The sequence below is a fragment of the Myotis lucifugus genome, unplaced genomic scaffold (assembly GCF_000147115.1).
Source record: "Myotis lucifugus unplaced genomic scaffold, Myoluc2.0 scaffold_67, whole genome shotgun sequence".
Classification (NCBI taxonomy): Eukaryota; Metazoa; Chordata; class Mammalia; order Chiroptera; family Vespertilionidae; genus Myotis; species Myotis lucifugus.
Window position 1 is genome coordinate 1,994,661 of NW_005871115.1, and position 19,300 is coordinate 2,013,960.

Consider the following 19,300-nt stretch of genomic DNA (forward strand, 5'->3'; position numbering starts at 1 on the left):
TGAAAAATTGAACCCTTTTTTTAAAAAAATACTCAACTACCATAGTCAATTCTATGTAGACTCCCTCATGACTTTTTAACTTATCTGCTGGCTTATCTACTGGCTGCATATACTTGATTTTCCCATGTTATGCTTTGCCTATTGTTTTTATAATATTTACCTAGTCATCATCATTCTTTAGTGATTTAAGAATTTTTTTTTCTTAAAGTGGTAGACCCCTGGGGTATACATATGTGCAGTGAAAACATCAATCATGTTAACTTCAAATAAATGCATAATCAATTAGATGGATCATTCACTTGTCTAACCTGGTCTCAAAGTTGGTTTGAAAAATGACTGATTATGCTATAGTTCAGTTATTTCAGGCACACAAATCAGTTCTGAATTTTCAAGTGCAGTTAGAGGGACTTTCCCGATCACTTCTTCTATAAAATATTTTGATTATCTTCCTTCCTGGAGTTTGAATTTTAAGCAGATTTTCTGCTTCACAGATTTGGATTTGTCCTTAAATCCAAGTGGGGAAGTGACCAAGCAGATCGGGGATGCCCTGCCTGTGTCATGCACAATATCTGCTAGTCGGAACGCAACTGTGGTATGGATGAAAGTAAGTAATATTCCTTGGTAACATCTGCTGTTTGAACTGATTCTTCCTCAGGCTTCTTTTGCATTTTATGTGATATCCAATATGTATATTCATGGGTAATGTGTTTATGTACTCACACTCATACTCTATCTATACTAATAAAAGGGTAATATACTAATTAGACCAGGTTGACCGGCCATCTTCCGGACATCTGACTTCCTTTCAGACAAAGCCATGGTGGTGGGGGCCGAGGCAGAGACAGTTAGGGGTGATCAGGCTGGCAGGAGAGGGAAGTTGGGGGCGAGCTCAGGCCAGCATGGGTGGGCAGTTAGGGGAGATCAGGCAGGCAGAGGCAGTTAGGGACGATCAAGTAGGGAGGCAGGTGAGTGGTTAAGAGCCAGTGGTCCCAGATTGCAAGAGTGATGTCCGACTGCCCACAGGGATCAGACCTAAACCTGCAGTCAGACATCCCCCAAGAGGTCCCTCATTGGAGAGGGTGCAGGCTCGGTTGAGGGAATCCCCCCTGTGCATGAATTTCATGCACCAGGCCCCTAGTATATAATAATAAAAATCATGTCACAATACAATTTTAGAGGTACTAAACAATAGTGCAGCATTTATAATTGATTCTATGAAACTCAGTTTGGGGGTATTAATTTAATAATGTGTATATACTAAGTAATTATACACATATATACACGCTCAGAGATACACACATATCCCATATAATAAAAGGGTAATATGCAAGTAGATCAAACAGCAGAACAACTGAACAATGACTCAAAGTGTAATATGCTAATGATATGCTAAGGCTACTCAACAGCTTGCTATGATGTGCACTGACCACCAGAGGGCAGATGCTCCAACCAGTAGGTTGGCTTACTGCTTGGGTCTGGCTGATTGGGATTGAGCGAGATGGGCCGGACAGGCCCTGGAGCCCTCCCACGGTCCCTCCTGGTCCAATCATGCACCGGTGGGGTCCCTCAGCATGGCCTGCGCCCTCTTGCAATCTGGGACCCCTTGGGGGATGTTGGAGAGCTGGTTTCAGCCCGATCCCGCAGGCCATTCCCCTTGGGAGAGTGCCAGACGCAGGGCTCATGGCTGGCAAGTGCTGCTGTGGCAGTGCAAGCCTCTCCTGATAGGGACTGATTGCGTAAGAGCCTGTGGCAGGCACAGTGGGGCCAGGATGACCAGGAGTGGCAGGTAGAAGCTGCAGGTGGCATTGGACTGCGGGTTTTGGCCCGATTCCTGCAGGCCACCTAGAGGGACCCCACCCATGCACGAATTCGTGCACCAGGCCTCTAGAACATCTATATTTTTTAGGGCTGAAGGATTTATGATGTGTTGTAACCCACATTATTCTCACATGACAGTTACAACAACCCTGTGAAATATGCAGGACATTTATTATTTCCTCGCATTAATCATAAAGAGGTTGAAATGAAAGAAATCACAAAGCACATAAGTGACAGAGTAGAGACTTGAGCTCCAGCCTTACTAAGAGTAAAGACTGCTGAAACTAATCTTAAGTGTCTGAATGTGTGTTCTACTGAAGTAGTAACTCTTTGGAGGTACATATCTCTTTCATCTTTAAGCCATAGTAGAACACCTGGAACATGCTAGGATCTCAGTCAGTACTTTTTGAGGGAGTGCTAATATTTTCTTGTAATTGTCTGAAATGTAGGGCATTTCCTGGACCCAATTATTGCTATATTTTTAGAGTACGAAAGTAGGATTGGTAATTTGTTATTTGAGACAGGGTTCCCCCGAAAGTCAATGGTTGTAACTGTGATCCCTCCACCCAAATCCTTGGCTACTAAATCTAAACACTTAGTACATTAATCCCCAGAACATGGCATATAACAGGAGCATTTTACCAGTAAAGTGTTGACAACATGCATACATACCATTTGAAGGGTTGGCAAGTATTATCTTTATAAACAATTGTAGAGAAATTTATTCCTAGAGCTTCTTCTTGATGAAAATATAAATAACTTTGTATTGCTCTTTGATCTCTTTTAATGCCAGATCCAGTTACTTGTTCTCTGACTCTTTCTTATTGCACTTTGTTTTAACCACCTTATCACAACTTTTTGTTCACTCAGATATTAAAGTGTTACTCAAGAGACTATATATTTAACATTATATATTTATAGTAGTTGATAATCAAAGGGCTAGACAAGTTCTAAGCAATTAGACTACTCAGTGGCATTCTGAACATTCATAGTATGTTTTACTACAGGACTAGAGACTCTAGTTTACTTGACCAAACCAGTTTCTATATCAACTGCAGTCACTGTTGTTAATTGAATACCTAATATCAGTGATCAATATTGTCTGGCCATTGGTTTGTTGATGGGAGAGGAAAAAATTCATAGTGGACAAAGATCACATAATCTTAGGATTCAGTTTAGTTGTCTGCTTCTGAGCATTTCAATTCCTAATAAAATAGCATCATTTTCTATATATCAAGTGATTATTTTAAATTAAATGTTATATTTCCTTTGTTCATTGAAATTGGATAGTAAGTTGTTATTAAGGGTTTCTTTAAAAAGCATATTGTCACCCTAGCCAGTTTGGCTCAGTGGGTAGAGAATCAGCCCGTGGACTGAAGGGTCCCGAGTATGATTCCAGTCAAGGGCACATACCTTGGTTGCAGGCTCCATCCCCAGCCCTGGTCAGGGCATGTACTGGAAGCAACCAACTGATGTGTTTGTATCTCTGTCTCTCTGCCTCCCTTCCACTCTCTCTAAAAATCAAAGGAAAAATATCCTTGGGTGAGGATTAAGCAATCAATCAATCAATCAATCAATCAAGCATGTTATCATAATTGCCATGGCTCTGTACTGGATCCCCTGTTGATAACTGTATCCTTTCACGCATCTATACCCATCATCGATTACGTAGCACAAGTCTTCAATGTCTGTCATTCCTAGTTATACATTTTCTACAAGGAGTAATTACTATGCATCAAGAACTTTCCTTAGTGTAAACACATTGTATTGTTTTTATAAAAAGACCTCATAACAGTTCAAGAAGGTTATTACCCTCTTTTACAAATAATAAAACTGAGTCTCAGAAATTTAAGAACTGCTCCAAATTACAAGTTCAATACACAGAAGAGTCTGAAATAATGTCCGGTTCTAGGAGTACAAAAGAAAAGAGAAACCTACTTTTGAAGTCATCCGAAGTTAAGAAAAAGAAGCTTGTGTTTTCATTAGACCCAGAAGAATCATTTTAGGCCTAATTATTTATCTAGTAAACACATTGAGAGTTATTATTGTGCCCTGTGCAGTAATTAACTTTTTATTTAATCAGGATAACACCAGGCTTAAATCTAGCCCATCATTTTCTAGTCTCCAATATCAGGATGCGGGAAACTATGTCTGTGAAACTGCTCTGCAGGAGGTGGAAGGACTAAAGAAAAGAGAATCATTGACTCTCATTGTAGAAGGTAATAAAATACTTGAACACTCCCTCCATATTTTCTTTGAGAATTTGCTCTCTGGTTAATTCTATGACCTTTGGTCAACATCTTATTTTGTTTTTAATAATATTTCAGGAAAACCTCAAATCAGAATGACAAAAATCATTGATCCCAGAGGCCTGTCTAAAACAGTCATCTGCCATGTGGAAGGGTTTCCGAAGCCTGCCATACAGTGGACAATTACTGGTAGCGGAAGTGTCATAAACCAAGCAAGTATTTGTCTTCTTGTTCTATGCTGCACTTGGTCCAATATGGGGTTTTATCTGGACATACACTGTGGGTGAAGCTGCTTACCAAGGTGAAATTTTCAGAATGTCCTCAGAGGAAGCTTTTGCTAAATTCTTAATTTTCCCAAAGGCAGAACATGGCTCAAAGAGAGATTTTAGATACCAGGGCCTTGGAGAATAAAGAATCATGGTGTTGTGGTCAGTATCTGTTTTTAAAAGAACATAAATTGGATGTTGTTCCATGGTAATTAACTCCTGAAACCTGGTGATTAAAACATTAAGGTATGTACTTTTCTGCATGATAAACTTAACACATCTGAGTATAAGTGGCCTCCATTACTTTGCTTACTTACGCACATTAAGGGATATTTCCTCTTAAAACTGGGCCCTGAAGTGTGGTAGAGAACACATTCAAGTGTTCGCTGACATCTGGTCTGGTTTGTGTGTGCCAGGGCCAGGGCTAGAGTAAGACTAACTTAGTATCTAGGATGTGTCCTTCTGAACCAAAGGAAACATAAACCAAAACTTAATATTTGTACTTTTGTCAGGACATTTTAGTCATAGTAAAGGGCTAAGAAGTTATGAACACTACCAGTAATTTTCTTTTTACTTTGACAAAATTAAAAAAAATTAAAACGATGAGAATCTGGTCTGTCACTAGGGGTTCAGAGCTAGAATCTCATTAACTTGTCCGTCTGCTGAGGTTACTGAGATACTTCTTAATTCCATTTTCTCTCTGACAGTCTTCAGGTCGCTCTTCTCAGGGGAGCCACATAAAGACTCTTCAACAACACCCAGAGGTGCCATTTGATTCTCTGAATCTTCTGTGTTGCCTTCTTCCCAGCTTTGGGCCCAGTTGCAATCTGAGAAGGCATACATAAAGCAGAGTTGCAATTGAGTTTTAAACTTAAATTTCTACTCTTTCTCTGTCCAGGGATGTTGGGCTGGTGGTCCAAATTATGTAATGTGGTTTTGCAGAGCAAGGTGAATTTTGGCTCTTTTACCTATGGTTGATGCATATATATTTGCATAATTCCAAACATGGAAGGTCCCCAAAGCAAAAGACTACCGATCTAGTTAGGTGGGATGGGGACACACAGAAAGCGTGCACGAGCAGGACAGAGAGGCTCTGGCAGGAAATGCAGGTGTCCTGACTCAGGTGAAGATGTGAACCACCTCTACAATGTACAAGTTAAATTTTAGCATCAAAAATGACTATTTCTTTTTTTTTTTTTGCTTTTCCCCCTTCTTTTATTCAATTAAAGTCAAAAAGAACTTATAGGTATTGGTAATGTGAATATAAAAAAATAGAAAAATAAGCACCCAATAAATATTTGATGAATGAAAGATGCAAAGGTATAAAAGAGATGAGTAAATATATGTTGTAGAGTTAAAAATAACAAGAAGAAAGACTCAGTGAGAAAGTCACATGAAAAATACTGGTGGGAAGTGGTACAATAGCAGGTGAACTTACTATGAGGATAAAAATAATAATGCTATTCTTCATTGTCAAGGAGAAGAATTGATTCTGGCCCACTAGGTGATATGTTATTTTTCTTGTTCTAGGTTTGTGCTGATACACATAATCTTTTATTTGTTCCCTCCAAAAACACATGGTGAATCTATTATTTTACAGCTCCTGAAAACCCTGCCCCACCCTGCCCCAGGACTAGAAAAAATCCCTAAGCATGGAACTAGCTCTTGTTCTCAAGGTCCTTACATTGCGGCTGAAGGGAAACTAAGTCGGGACCAATACATGGCGTGTCTAAACAGGGATTGAGAAAAGAGCACAAGTACATATTTGCTCTTGTCGTATTAGACTTAGGAGTCTAGTCCTAGGAAGAGATTAAAGTGAATTGTCTCATTTTTGGAGGAATTAAATACAGTGATTGTCCTCATCAATACTTCACAACAAAATGAATTTACCAATAACTAAGAAAGAACTCATCCTCTGTGTTTAGCTCAGGACAATTGAGGAAAAAAGAGTTAGATTTCCCATGAGTAAAAGCCTATGTAAATATGTACTTAGATATAATGGTCGTCCTATGTACCAAGAGGTCACAGATTGGATTTCCAGTCAGGGCACATGCCCAGGCTCGATCCCCAGTAGGGGGTGTGTAGGAGGCAGCCAATTGTTTCTTGCTCATCGATGTTTCTATATCTTTCCCTTTCCATTTCTTTCTCTGAAATCAATAAAAACATACATATTTTTTAAAAGAGCACTGAATTCATTAGTTTATTATGGGAAAATTGATGACTCATGCCAATATATTAACTACTCTGAGTATCTTTTGAAAAAGATGAGTTTAGTGAATTTAATTATTAGAATTTATAATACAAGCATAAACAGGAGTCCAATTATGAATTTACTACTTTTTTTCCCATCTCTGCTATAGATGTAAACCTGAAGTAGTCTATGTCTATGACCTTACATATACCCTTGAACACCAGATAGCACTACAGAGCACCACACCTATCCTGTTTCACTCAGCATTACTCTTTCCCGTGTTATTGACCTAGTTCCATTTCTAAATCTGTATTTCTTTGTTCTTTTCCAGACAGAGGAATCTCCTTATATCAATGGCAAGTATTATAGTAAAATTATCATTTCCCCTGAAGAGAATGTTACATTAACTTGCACAGCAGAAAACCAGCTGGAGAGAACAGTAAACTCCTTGAATGTCTCTGCTAGTGAGTATTTCATTTCTGACATTAAAAAAGTAAGAAAATTTGAAGTTATTCTTCATTAGTTTAAAATCTTCAATTCCATCTTCCTATCCTGCATTATGGTAAGTTTTATTTATTTTTCATTTGGTATCATCATCATAGGTTCTTTTTTATTTTTTATTTGTGGTGTCCATTCTTATATAATTCTTGTCTTGACAGCTAAATCATTTCATGTCTTATGAGTCAAAGGCCTTAACTTATATGGGAATATTTCCTAAGAGCATGAGATGATATGAACTAAGTTGCTATTATTTAATCTATATTTTGTGTTCAGAGTACAGATAATTCAAAAATTTTCTTAAAACACTTGTGTAACAGTTTTAATTTTGATAAAATTTTAATTATCTTTAATCTGTTATTTTGCATACTAATTATTTGTGGTATTTATCCTACTGTTATTTTGTACAGGAATGTCACATGCTTAAAGTCATTTAGCAAATTGGTAGTCAAATTGGTGTCAGAATTAATGAAATCCAGTTTTAAAAACTGATGCTGTTGAATACAATATTTGAATCATAGCTAAAAGTCATATGAGGTTATCTCAGAAAAATTGAAAAAGAAAATGTCAATAGTGAAATCAGGGTAATACATGCACACCAAAAGTAGCTTCTGAAAACATTTGTCATTTATTTGAAATTATCCATCATCTTCAGTTCTGTCATTGTTCCTGTTACTAAATCAACCTGAAATCAGGAGAGGCTTAGAATGAGGTTCAGCTTCGAACAGGAGGCTACCTGACCTTCCAAACTCTTACTCTTCAGTCAGTTGGAATCTGTATGTGACATTAGCAGGATAGGGATACACTGGCCAGGAGTTAGCTGGAGCCAGGAGAAAATAATTGTCTAAAGATAATAGTTTTTAACAGATTATGACTGGAATATTAAAGCCTGCTGAACAGACAAGAAAAGAACCCAACAAATTTAACTGGAAAATAGGAGCATTGACTTCTCAGAATTTAATTCAGCGAGTATTGATTTGTCCTACCTAGAAAGGGAACGTATCCTTTCTCCCTGAACACAAGTCTCTCTTTTTATTTTAACCCATTGAAGAGTGGTCTTCTAGACTTTGCAGTGGCTTGTCTACAGTCGTTTTTCAGTTCAGTGAGCACCTCCTGAGGCCCCCACTTATGAGGAAGGATTGGGGGATCTGCAGTTTAACAAACATCACGGGAAGTGCTGGTTCAGGCCCATGCCTAGGAGAATATTTAGGTCATTTGACTTCAGCTGGCAATCCACTGCAGCAGTGATTCCTAGAATGAGCCAGGAGCCTGGCACCAGCAGAGTTATTTGAAGGCTTTTACAAAATCACACACAGTGCCTCTTAACTTCCAAGACATCCCCAGTTTTAACCTCCAGACCCACCACTTTAAGGAGGTCTCTAGTGGTAAGTCCCTAACACTAATGAGGAAAATTACTTCTCCTCTATGGAGGCAGGAAAAATTGAGAAAATTTGAGAAACACTGCATTGTAGATTTCATATGTGGCAACTTGTTTCTCCTTGAAAAAAAAAGTCCCATTAAAAGATGGTAGGCTGTGGGGAAATTTCTATGTATTTTAGATTCATACTATAGCTTGTCAGTTGTGAAATTTTTATGGTAAATTCATCCTTTTGCAATTTTAACTACTCTCCTTCCTTAAAAGAAGATTAATTTTTTGTAGAAAAGTTCCCGCTCTATTAAATGTAAAAAATTTTTCTACCCTTAGCTTTAGAATAGATATTTTATCTCTAAGTATTATTATATCATACTATAATAGTAAAGGTGACTTTCATTTATCAACAAATTTTGTTTTTAATTTCATATTAACATTTTTCATTTCAGTAAGTATTCCAGAACACGATGAGGCAGATGTGATAAGTGGTAGGTACTATGCTGCCGACTCTTCTTCCTTGACTATCAGCTCAAGATTTATGAAGTGTCAATGTTTAAGTAATTTTCTTAGCCTCCACAATTTTGACTTGAATTAAAGTGAAACAAGATAGTAAGAATGCTAAAATTGTATCCTTTCAATTCACAAGTTTGCATGTTACTAATAGTAGTGAGCCACAATCATTTTTTAATAAGAAATAATAACCAGATTGATTTCCTTCCAAAAATCCTTAGCATCGTCTATAATCGCATGGGCCTTTCTTCTTTGTTGTAGATGAAAACAGAGAAAAGGTGAATGATCAGGCAAAGCTCATTGTGGGCATCGTCGTTGGTCTCCTCCTTGCTGCCCTCGTTGCTGGAGTTGTCTACTGGCTGTACATGAAGAAATCAAAGTAAGTTGTGTGGGAAAGATCTTTCTTGTTCATTGACATCCACCGGGAGAAAATGCAATGCTCCATCCAGCTGTAATTTCTATGATAGGAAAGACATATCACCCACCTCAGGCTGATCCTGTTTGCTTTCAGCTCATAGTGATATTACCAACATCGGGGACACAGCGTGGGGTATGATTTCACATGTGTCTCATTACTTTTCTCAGTCAATAGTCTGAATTCAACTATTTAATTTTTCAATACCTAGGTGGATTTTTAAAACCAGATATTGCCTAAAAGTCAACCATTCTAAACCATTTTATGGAGGTTGATAGAGATTACTTAAAAGTGACTAGTACTTCCTGCACATATGGCCAAGTGTCTTTGCAGGGACAGATCTAACCATCAGTGAAACTGCCAGTGAGCTAGAATGATCTTATTGTCACTACTCCTCTATTCTATTTAGGTCACTTTGCTCCATAGATTGATGTAATTCAAAGAAAAATTATTCATTATTTCATCTTGAATTTTAAAAAAATTATTAGAAAAAGTACCAAGACTACTTTAAAATGATTTAGATGGTGTTTAGGTTTAAAATTATTAGAATCATAAAATAATACAGATAGCATCAACCTTATAAATCATCTAACAGTGGTTTTAATGAAAATATAATTAACTAATAAATATTCTTAACATTCACACATGCCTGGTACTTACTCCTCATCACCCCACCCCTGACCCTATATTGAGATGAACTTGGGCAGAGATGGGTTTTAGCATTTGCATTTTTTAAAAGTTTTATTGGTGGTTCTGTGATATACTGCTCATTTAAAACATGGGCTTCTAATCCTCTTATCTTATAAATGAAGACATTGACTTTTGCAAGGGGATGTGTATAGCTAGTGGCAAATTTGGACTTAATTTTATATCTTCTTGTTTTCTTATATAACCACTTTTAACAGCTCAGGTAAATTAACCTAAAAGAAAATCAAACGAAAAAGCACACTCAGTGTTCATGATCTTACTCTATGAAGATACAATTTCAGTTGAAAAATATTCAAATGGAGCTCAAGGAGAGGCACTAGCTCAGAAATTTTTAAGTCACATAATATGAGCATGTATTGAGCTCTGTTTTATTCTCATAACCCATCTTTGAAGTAGATACTATTATTATTCATACTAGGGGCCCAGTGCACAAATTCATGCACCTTGAAAGGAACTGTGGGCCACAAGGCTGCAGTGGGCATAGAGGGGATCTCGGCCCATCCTCTGCACCCCTGCCTGGCTCCTTCCGCTGAGGTCTGCGGTCCCCTGTCTGCCAGCGGTCCCACTCCCACTGCCGCTGCTCCCATGCACTGATGCACTGGCCCCGCTCGCACCCACTGATGGCACAGAGTGATTGGGGCCTGATGGCGCTGAGCAATTGGGGCCAGCGCCAGCAGCAGGTGTGAGCAGGGCCAGCACCGTCAGTGGGGTGCGAGCAGCAGCTACTGCCCTGATCGCCCCTCAGGAGCAGGGGGAGGTGGAAAAGCCCTGATCGAGGCCACCACCAGGTGCTGGCGGTGGGTCTGAATAGCGGCTCTGGCGCCAGCACCGGGTGTGACCAGAGCCAGTGCCAGCAGCAGGTGTGAGGGCCGGGCGGGACCATGGCATGGGAACAAAGAATTTTCAGTAACCACCAGAGACTTGCCTCAATGACAATGACTGGCGCCCAGTCTTGGTCTGGCGCCCCCTCTCACCTGCTCCACTATCCAACCGTGGCTAACACCCTGCATGTTCCACGCTCTGCTTCCAACGCCCACCATGTTCCACACATGCCCCCTGGTGGTCAGCACACATCATAGCGACCGGTTCGGTTCTGCCGTTTGGTCTATTTGCATGTTAGGGTTTTACATATAGAGATTTTACATTTTAAAAAATCTAAGTCAGGGAATGGTTGAATGACTTGAACAGTTGATAAGGGACAGAATTGTTTTTAAGGCAGTGATGTTTTAGAATCTTTGTGTTGTTTTAGAATCACCAGGCCTTACTACCTCTTACTATGCCTTACTTTTTCTCTTGTTTGGTCATGTAAGGCAGAACCATTTTCCTATTGTATGTTGAGTTTGATGTATATGTGCACATTCACATTGGGGTACAGTCATTTCTGATCTTGGGACTTCACTCCTCAATCTTGGTCAGTCCCCACCATCACATGGTAACACATGTTCCTTTTCTCAATGAACATTTTGCCTACAACTACTTCATGTGGGTTTGTGTCTATAGTTTCTGTGGAAAATTTAGGAAGTTTCCCTGCCTGTCCCATGAAAGTGAAAGGAAATGCAAAGAGTTTCCCAGAGGCAATATCTATCTTATAGAAATTCGCTATCTATTTCTATGTTTCCTAATGATCAAAATCTATAACAGACAATAAGGAATGCACAAATCTAGCAGCTTGGGCTCTAAGGTTTTTATATTTTATTTTCTTAAGATTTCTGACATACTCCAAAGTAATTTTATTTCCTAAAAGAATGAAAATAAAATTTCCCTATATTCATAAATTGAGCTGAAAAATGAGCAGTAGTACTCTAAATTATGACCAAAAGACTGTTAAATTCTTGAACTATCCCCAACATCCTTAATCACCCTATTCTAATTCCCAGTATTTCATCAGATACCATTTGTCTATGAATAGAAGAAATTTATGTGGGCGGTTAGGTTGTTACTACATTAGTTATTACCATATGGTAACCTAAAATTAACATCATGGATAAATTAATGGACACTTGCCTTTATAGTATCAATAGGCTAATGGTTAAGCCTTCCTGAATTTCCTTTACAGTATCTTACTAAAGCATTATCCTAATTCCAAAACCAGATAAAAACACTACAAAGAAAGAGAATTACAGGCCAATATCGCTAATGAACATAGATGTTAAAATCCTCAACAAAATTCTAGCAAATCAGATCCATCATTACATTAGAAAGATCATACATCATGACCAAGTGGGATTTATTCCAGGGATGCAAGGCTGGTACAATATCCACAAATTAATAAACGTTATAGATCACATAACAAATTGAGATACAAAAATCACATAATCAATAAAAAGTATCTTGGAAACAAATGACAATAAAAACACAACAATCCAAAATCTCTGGGACACAGTGAAAGCAGTCCTGAGATGGAAGTTCATAGCCCTATAGGCATACTTCAAAAAAAAAATGGTAATAAATTATCTAACCCAACAACTTAAAGAATTAGAGAGCAACAAGAAAAGCCCAGAGTAAGCAGGAGGAAGGAAATAGTAAAGATCAGAGTGAAAACAAATGACAAGGGACAAAAGAAAAAAAAACACACACACAAAAAAACAATACAAAAGATCAATAAAATCAAGAGCTGGTTCTTTGAAAGGATAAACAAGATTGATGAACCTCTAGCCAGGATCACCAAGAAAGAAAGAGGACCAAAATAAACAAAATCAGAAATGAAAGAGGTGAAGTAACAATCGACCCCACAGACACACAAAGGAATATAAAAAAAATACTATGAACAACTCTACTCCAACAAACTGGACAACCTAGAAGAAATGAACATATTCTTAGAAAAACACAAGCTTCCAAACTCTATCAGGAAGAATCAAAAAACATAAATAGGCTGATAACTACTGATGAAATTGAAACAGTAATCAAAAAACTGTTTTTAACAAAAGACTCAGTCCTTAGGGGAGTTTTACCAAACATTCAAAGAAGAACTAAAACCTATCCTCAGATTATTCCAAAAAATTCAGGAGGAAGGAAGACTTCCAAGCTCTTTCTATGAAGCCAGCATTACCCTAATCACAAAACCAGATATAGACACTACAAAGAAAGAGAATTATAGACCAACTAGAGGCCTGGTGCATGACATTTGTGCACTGGGGGGTGGGGGGAAGGGCCCCTCAGCCTGACCTATGCACTTTTGCAGTCCAGGGGCCCTCAGGGGATGTCTGACTGACAGCTTAGTCTGGCTTCCTGTGGAAAGACTCATGCCACCGCCACTGTGCTCACCAGTCATCAGCCGCCTTCTGGCTGAGCAGCTCTGCCCCTGTGGGGCAACTCCTGCATTGAACATCTGACCCCTAATGGTCAGTGCACATCATAGCAACCGGTCATTCCACCTTTTGGACGATTGGCATATTACCCTTTTATTATATAGGCTATCCATGATGAACATAGATGCATCGTATCAATTGATGCAGACAATGCATTTGACAAAGCCAACACCCTTTCCTGGTAAAAACCCTCAACAAAGTGTGAATAGAGGGATCATACCTCAACATAATAAAAACCTTATATGACAAACCTACAGTCAACATCATACTCAATGGGCAAAAACTAAAACAATTTCCCCTAAGAAAAGGAACAAAACAAGGATGCCCATTCTCACCACTCCTGTTCAACATAGTACTGGAACTGCTAGCCATATCTATCAGACAAGAAGAAGAAATAAAAGGCATCCAAATTGGAAAAGAAGAAGTAAAACTGTCATTATTTGCAGATGGCATCATACTGTACATAGAAAACCCCGAAGACTCCATAAAAAAACTACTAGACCTAATAAATGAATTCTGCAATGTAGCAGGACACAAAATTAACATCCAGAAATCTGTGGCCTTTTTATACACCAATAATGAACTCACAGAAAGCAAAATGAAAAAAATAATCCCATTTACCATTGCACCAAAAATATTAAGATACCTAGGAATAAACTTAACTAAGGAGGTAAAAAAAAAAAAAACACCTGTACTCAGAAAACTACAGGACATTGAAAAAACAGAGATAGAGGAAGACATAAACAGATGGAAGAACATATCGTGTTCATGGATTGGTAGTATCAACATCATTAAAATGTCCAAACTACTCAAAGCAATCTATGGATTCAATGCAATCCCCATTAAAATACTAACAGCTTATTTCAAAGACCTACAACAAACTCTCCAAAATTTCATATGCAATTTTAAAAAGACCCTGAATAGCCACAGCAGTCTTGAGAAAGAAAAACAAAGTTGGAGGGATCACAATACAAAATATCAAGCTATATTACAAAGCCACTGTTCTCAAAACTGCCTGGTACTGGCACAAGAACAGACATATAGACCAATGGAACAGAACAGAGACTCCAGAAATCAACCCAAGCCATTATGCTCAGTTAATATTTGACAAAGGAGGCAAGAGCATACAATGGAGTCAAGATAGTCTCTTCTATAAATGGTGTTGGGAAATTGGACAGATATATGCAAAAAAATGAAACTAGAGCACCAACTTACACCATACACAAAAATAAAATTCAAAATGGATAAAGGACTTAAACATAAGACGAGAAACCTTAAAAATTCTAGAAGAATCCATAGGCAGCAAAATAGCAGACATATATCGTAATGATATCTTTACTGATACAGTTCCTAGGACAATGGAAACTAAGGAGAAAATAAACAAATGGGACTACATCAAAATAAGAACCTTCTGCACAGCAAAAGAAACCATCAACAAAACAACAAGAAAGCCCACTGCATGGGAGAACATATTTGCCAATGTTATGTCCAACAAGGGTTTAATCTCCAAAATTTATAGGGAATGCATACAACTTAACAAAAGGAAGATAAAACAATCCAATCAAAAAATGCACAAAGGACCTAATTAGACACTTTCCAAAGAGGACATACAGAAGGCCAGGAGACATGAAAACATGCTCAAAGTCACTAATCATCTGAGAGATGTAAATCAAAACAACAATGCAGTACCATCTTACACCTGTCAGAATGGCTATCAACAAACAACAAATGCTGATGAGGATGCAGAGAAAAAGGAACCCTTTTGCACTGCTGGTGGGAATGCAGACTCGTGCAGCCACTGTAGAAAACAATATGGAGTTTCCTCAAAAAATTGAAAATGGATTTCCCATTTGACCAAGTAATCCCACTTCTAGGAATATATCCCAAGAAATCGGAAACACCAATCAGAAAGGATATATGCATCCCTATGTTCATAGCAGCACAATTTACCATAACAAAGATCTGGAAACAGCCTAAGTGCCCATCAGCAGATGAATGGATTAGAAAACTGTGGTACATCTACACAATGGAATACTATGCTGCTGTAAAAAGGAAGGAATTCTTACCGTTTGCAACAGCATGGATGGAACTGGAGAGCATTATGCTAAGTGAAATAAGCCAGTCAATGAAAGAAAAATACCACATGATCTCACTCATTTATGGATAATAAAGACCATTATAAAGTGATGAACAAAAATAGATACAGAGGCAGAGCAGCCTCGAACAGACCATCAAACTGCAGTGGGAAGGCCGGGGAGGGTTGGGGGGCAGGAAGGGGGGGTAAGAGATCAACCGAAGAACTTGTATGCATGCATATAAGAATAACCAATGGACACAAGACGCTCGGGGGTAGGGGAGGCCAGGGGAATGTCAAGGGGGGGGGAGGAGATATATGTAATACTCTTTGTAATACTTTAAGCAATAATAAATAAATAAATAAATAAATAAATAAATAAATATTAAGTACATGTAAAAAAAATGGATTTCCCATTTGATTGAGTAATCCCACTTCTAGGAATATATCCCAAGAAATCAGAAACACCAATCAGAAAGGATATATGCACCCCTATGTTCATAGCAGCACAATTTACCATAGCTAAGATTTGGAAACAACTTGAGTGCCCATCAGCAGATGAGTGGATTAAAAAACGGTGGTACATCTGCATGATGGAATTCTATGCTGCTATAAAAAAGGAAGGAATTCTTACCATTTTCAACAGCATGGATGGACCTGGAGAGCATTATGCTAAGCGAAATAAGCCAGTTGGAGAAAGATAAATATCACATGATCTCACTCCTTTGTGGAATATAATGAACAACATAAACTGATGAACAAAAATAGATCCAGAGACATAGAAGCATCGAACAGACCATCCAACCTCAGAGGGAAGGCAGGGGAAGAGGGTGCAGGTAAGAGATCAATCAAAGGACTCATATGCATGCATATAAGCATAATCAATGGACACAGACAGGGTGGTGAGGGCTTGTGTTGGCCGAAGAGAGGTCAACAGGGAAAAGGAGACATATGTAATATTTTATACAATAAAGAATTTAAATTAAAAAATAATAAAAATAAAGTATCTTATTAAATTAAGTATGATTTTTACCATCAGACTTGAACATTCATTCAAATACCTGTTACTTAATTGAAAACTGTTTCAACTTTTCAAGAGTTAATATTATTGATAATAAATTTCATTTATTATCCTAAGCATCAAAGTGTTTTCCTTACGAATTTGTGGCACTCTTCAGGTTTGCTAAGTGCTTTGCTTTCCTGATTATTCTTAGCGTGTTATTCCTTGCTGGTGCTTTCTGAGATAAGGCAGCCCTTTGGCAATATGAATTATTGTTAATCCTTTTGTCTAGTGTTCATATTTATAACTAGAGGCCTGTTGCAGGAAGATTCCTGCAAGAATAGGGCTTCCTCAGGCCTATTCCTGCAAGAATAGGGCTTCCTGAGGCCAGAGCAAAGCAGAGAAAGGAGCAAAGCCCACCAAGGCAGGCTTTGCTCCCTTCTCCGCCGACTTGATTCCTCCCGTCTCCACTGCTGTCCCACCCAGCTGCCCCGGGTCACACACGGGAGGGTTGGATGGTGGCCGGCTGGGCAGCAAATCACTGCTGTCCCGCCTGGCCGCCCCCGGTCGCACACGGGAGGGCCGGATGGTGGCAGGGCCGGCAGCGGATGGCGCTGTCCCGCCCTGCCTGCAGTATGCAAATTTAACGGCCATCTTTGTTGGGTTAATTTGCATACTCTTCTGATTGGCTGATGGGCGTAGTGAAGGTATAGTCAATTAGCATGTCTTTTATTAGTGTAGATAAGAGCCTTCAAGTTCAGAATTGCTAAGTCTATTTTTGGCTTTACTATATTCTTTCTTTCTCCCCTTCTAGATCATTTCTTAAACTTTACAAATTATTGTAAGGGTTTCATTTTTACCTGTAGCTAATTCATCACCATTTTACATACATGTGATAAATTTTTAATAAAAATATGATCCAGACGTTCCCTCAGATGCCTAAAAAAATATAGTCTTGTGTTTACCATCCTACAAAATAATATCATCAATAAATTTAGAGTCACTTATTGTTGCAAATAGCTTTGAGCAACAATTAAATTATGAGTCAAATATTTTATTTAAAAGCCTCAATGATACAGGTTGCCCAGTGGTGAAGTTTGAGAAACATTTGGGGAAGTTTTTTGTATTGGCAATTTAAAAACTCATTCAAGAGAGATGAGAAAAACAAATCTTTTATACCCAAGTAGAATTTAAGAGTATATTTGTTAACATACCTAGTGGCTACCCAGCTACAATGCACTCCCCATTCCATTATTATGAGCTATATATTTTTATATCCATTTTTAATATGGAGACCTGCAGCAAGAACTGCTTAGCATGGTGCTTAGCATTTTGAAATGCTATATTCATAGCAGAGTAAGAATTCATGATTCCTCTGCTATTTTGATTCATATAACTTCTCACTGGAACCTTTTTTTTACTAGGAGATTTTTTTTAGTAATGAGAATGGATATTTCCCTTATGTGTAGGGTTTTAACTAACAGTTCCAGGCAAAAGGCCTTTATTTGACTAAGCCCACTTCATGTCTAGTTGTTTAACAGGCTGGAGAACATAGAAGATCTAGAGATAATTTAATAGTTTTTAAGTTATTTACTCCTTTTCTCTTCATCCTGTCCTCCAAACATTGCTTTTGGCTCTGCAGGAATCTAATGTGACTATTTGAGTTCCAAATCCTCTCCTACATAGTTTATAGTACAAGAACTAATGAAAAATTAAAAGAGCCAAAGATAAAGGGGAAAAGGCAGCATGATGTAGCCACAAACTTGTTCAGAGGTTTATTAAAACCATAACTTTCATGTTTATTGCATTTAAGAGACCCCTGACCACCATACTTCTTATCACTAAACTGGGAGTAAGCATTTACCAGACATTTGTAATCTCAAAATACACACTGTCTGAGTATTAGAAACTTACCGAGAGATTTATCTTTTGCAACTCTGGAACTCATGACTATTTTCATGAAAATTAGTGTGTAATGTATAGGCAATCTGGAAATCTGAAAATTACAAATATGTTCTGTTAGTTCTGCCTTTATATAATGCTATATTATTCCACTACTGTTTCAGGAAAAGAAAAAGACAGTTCTAAATTGGTGAAGGACTAAAGAGGACTTGCCTATAACACTGAAATGTTAAGGAACAATGTTATATTAAGCCTTTCTAAAACCCTTCTCATTAGTATTTCTTGATGTATGGAATTAGGATCTCGCAGGAAAGTTTATTTTAGCTGAATTCTATTTCCAATCAATACTCACTCTGATGAGGGAAGATTGACTTCCTACTGAATAAATTGAAAAGATAGTGCTGGGGGACCATTTATAACACATTTTAAATCTTCCCTGGCCGAAACCGGTTTGGCTCAGTGGATAGAGCGTTGGCCTGCGGACTGAAGGGTCCCAGGTTCGATTCCGGTCAGGGGCATGTGCCTGGGTTGCGGACACATCCCCAGTGGGAGATGTGCGGGAGGCAGCTGATCGATGTTTCTCTCTCATCAATGTTTCTAACTCTCTATCTCTCTCCCTTCCTCTCTGTAAAAAATCAATAAAATATATTTAAAATAAATAAATAAATCTTCCCTCATTTATCACTACATAAGCACCTACTACTTTTTTTTTTCTTTTTTCTTGTTTTTGTTCTTTTACTTGAATTCTCAACAATTTAATGAGGTGAATACAACTAATCCTATTTCATAGTAAGCTCAGTGAGATTAACCTGACCAAGCGTATTCCATATCCCATATATTTTCAAATATATTTTGGTGCCTCCCCAGGACATCTTTGGAATTAAAGTTGCATACCTGACTTTGATGTCTTGCTGGCATTTAATTTAGTGTTTGGGATGGAGGGTGAGTTCTGAAGCTCTCAGGGATGACGTGGTCTCTCCCCCTATATG

At 38.1% G+C, this 19,300-nt stretch overlaps 1 protein-coding gene across 9 annotated transcripts in view; it reads left to right on the forward strand.

Moving 5' to 3' along the window:
* The window catches only part of ALCAM (activated leukocyte cell adhesion molecule), a 210,831-nt gene that overhangs the window by 173,124 nt on the left and 18,407 nt on the right, over nucleotides 1-19,300 (forward strand). For 6 of the 9 annotated variants that reach the window (XM_014457007.1, XM_006090057.2, XM_023754928.1 and 3 more), the window contains 6 exons: nucleotides 492-604; nucleotides 3,902-4,037; nucleotides 4,146-4,279; nucleotides 6,856-6,988; nucleotides 8,844-8,882; nucleotides 9,166-9,283. In XM_014457007.1, the coding sequence (XP_014312493.1) occupies nucleotides 492-604; nucleotides 3,902-4,037; nucleotides 4,146-4,279; nucleotides 6,856-6,988; nucleotides 8,844-8,882; nucleotides 9,166-9,283 (673 nt within the window). Of the gene's footprint in view, nucleotides 1-491; nucleotides 605-3,901; nucleotides 4,038-4,145; nucleotides 4,280-6,855; nucleotides 7,087-8,843; nucleotides 8,883-9,165; nucleotides 9,284-19,300 lie in introns of those variants that run through there. The other 3 variants (XR_002829599.1, XM_014457009.2, XM_006090058.3) reach the window with 3 other exon arrangements.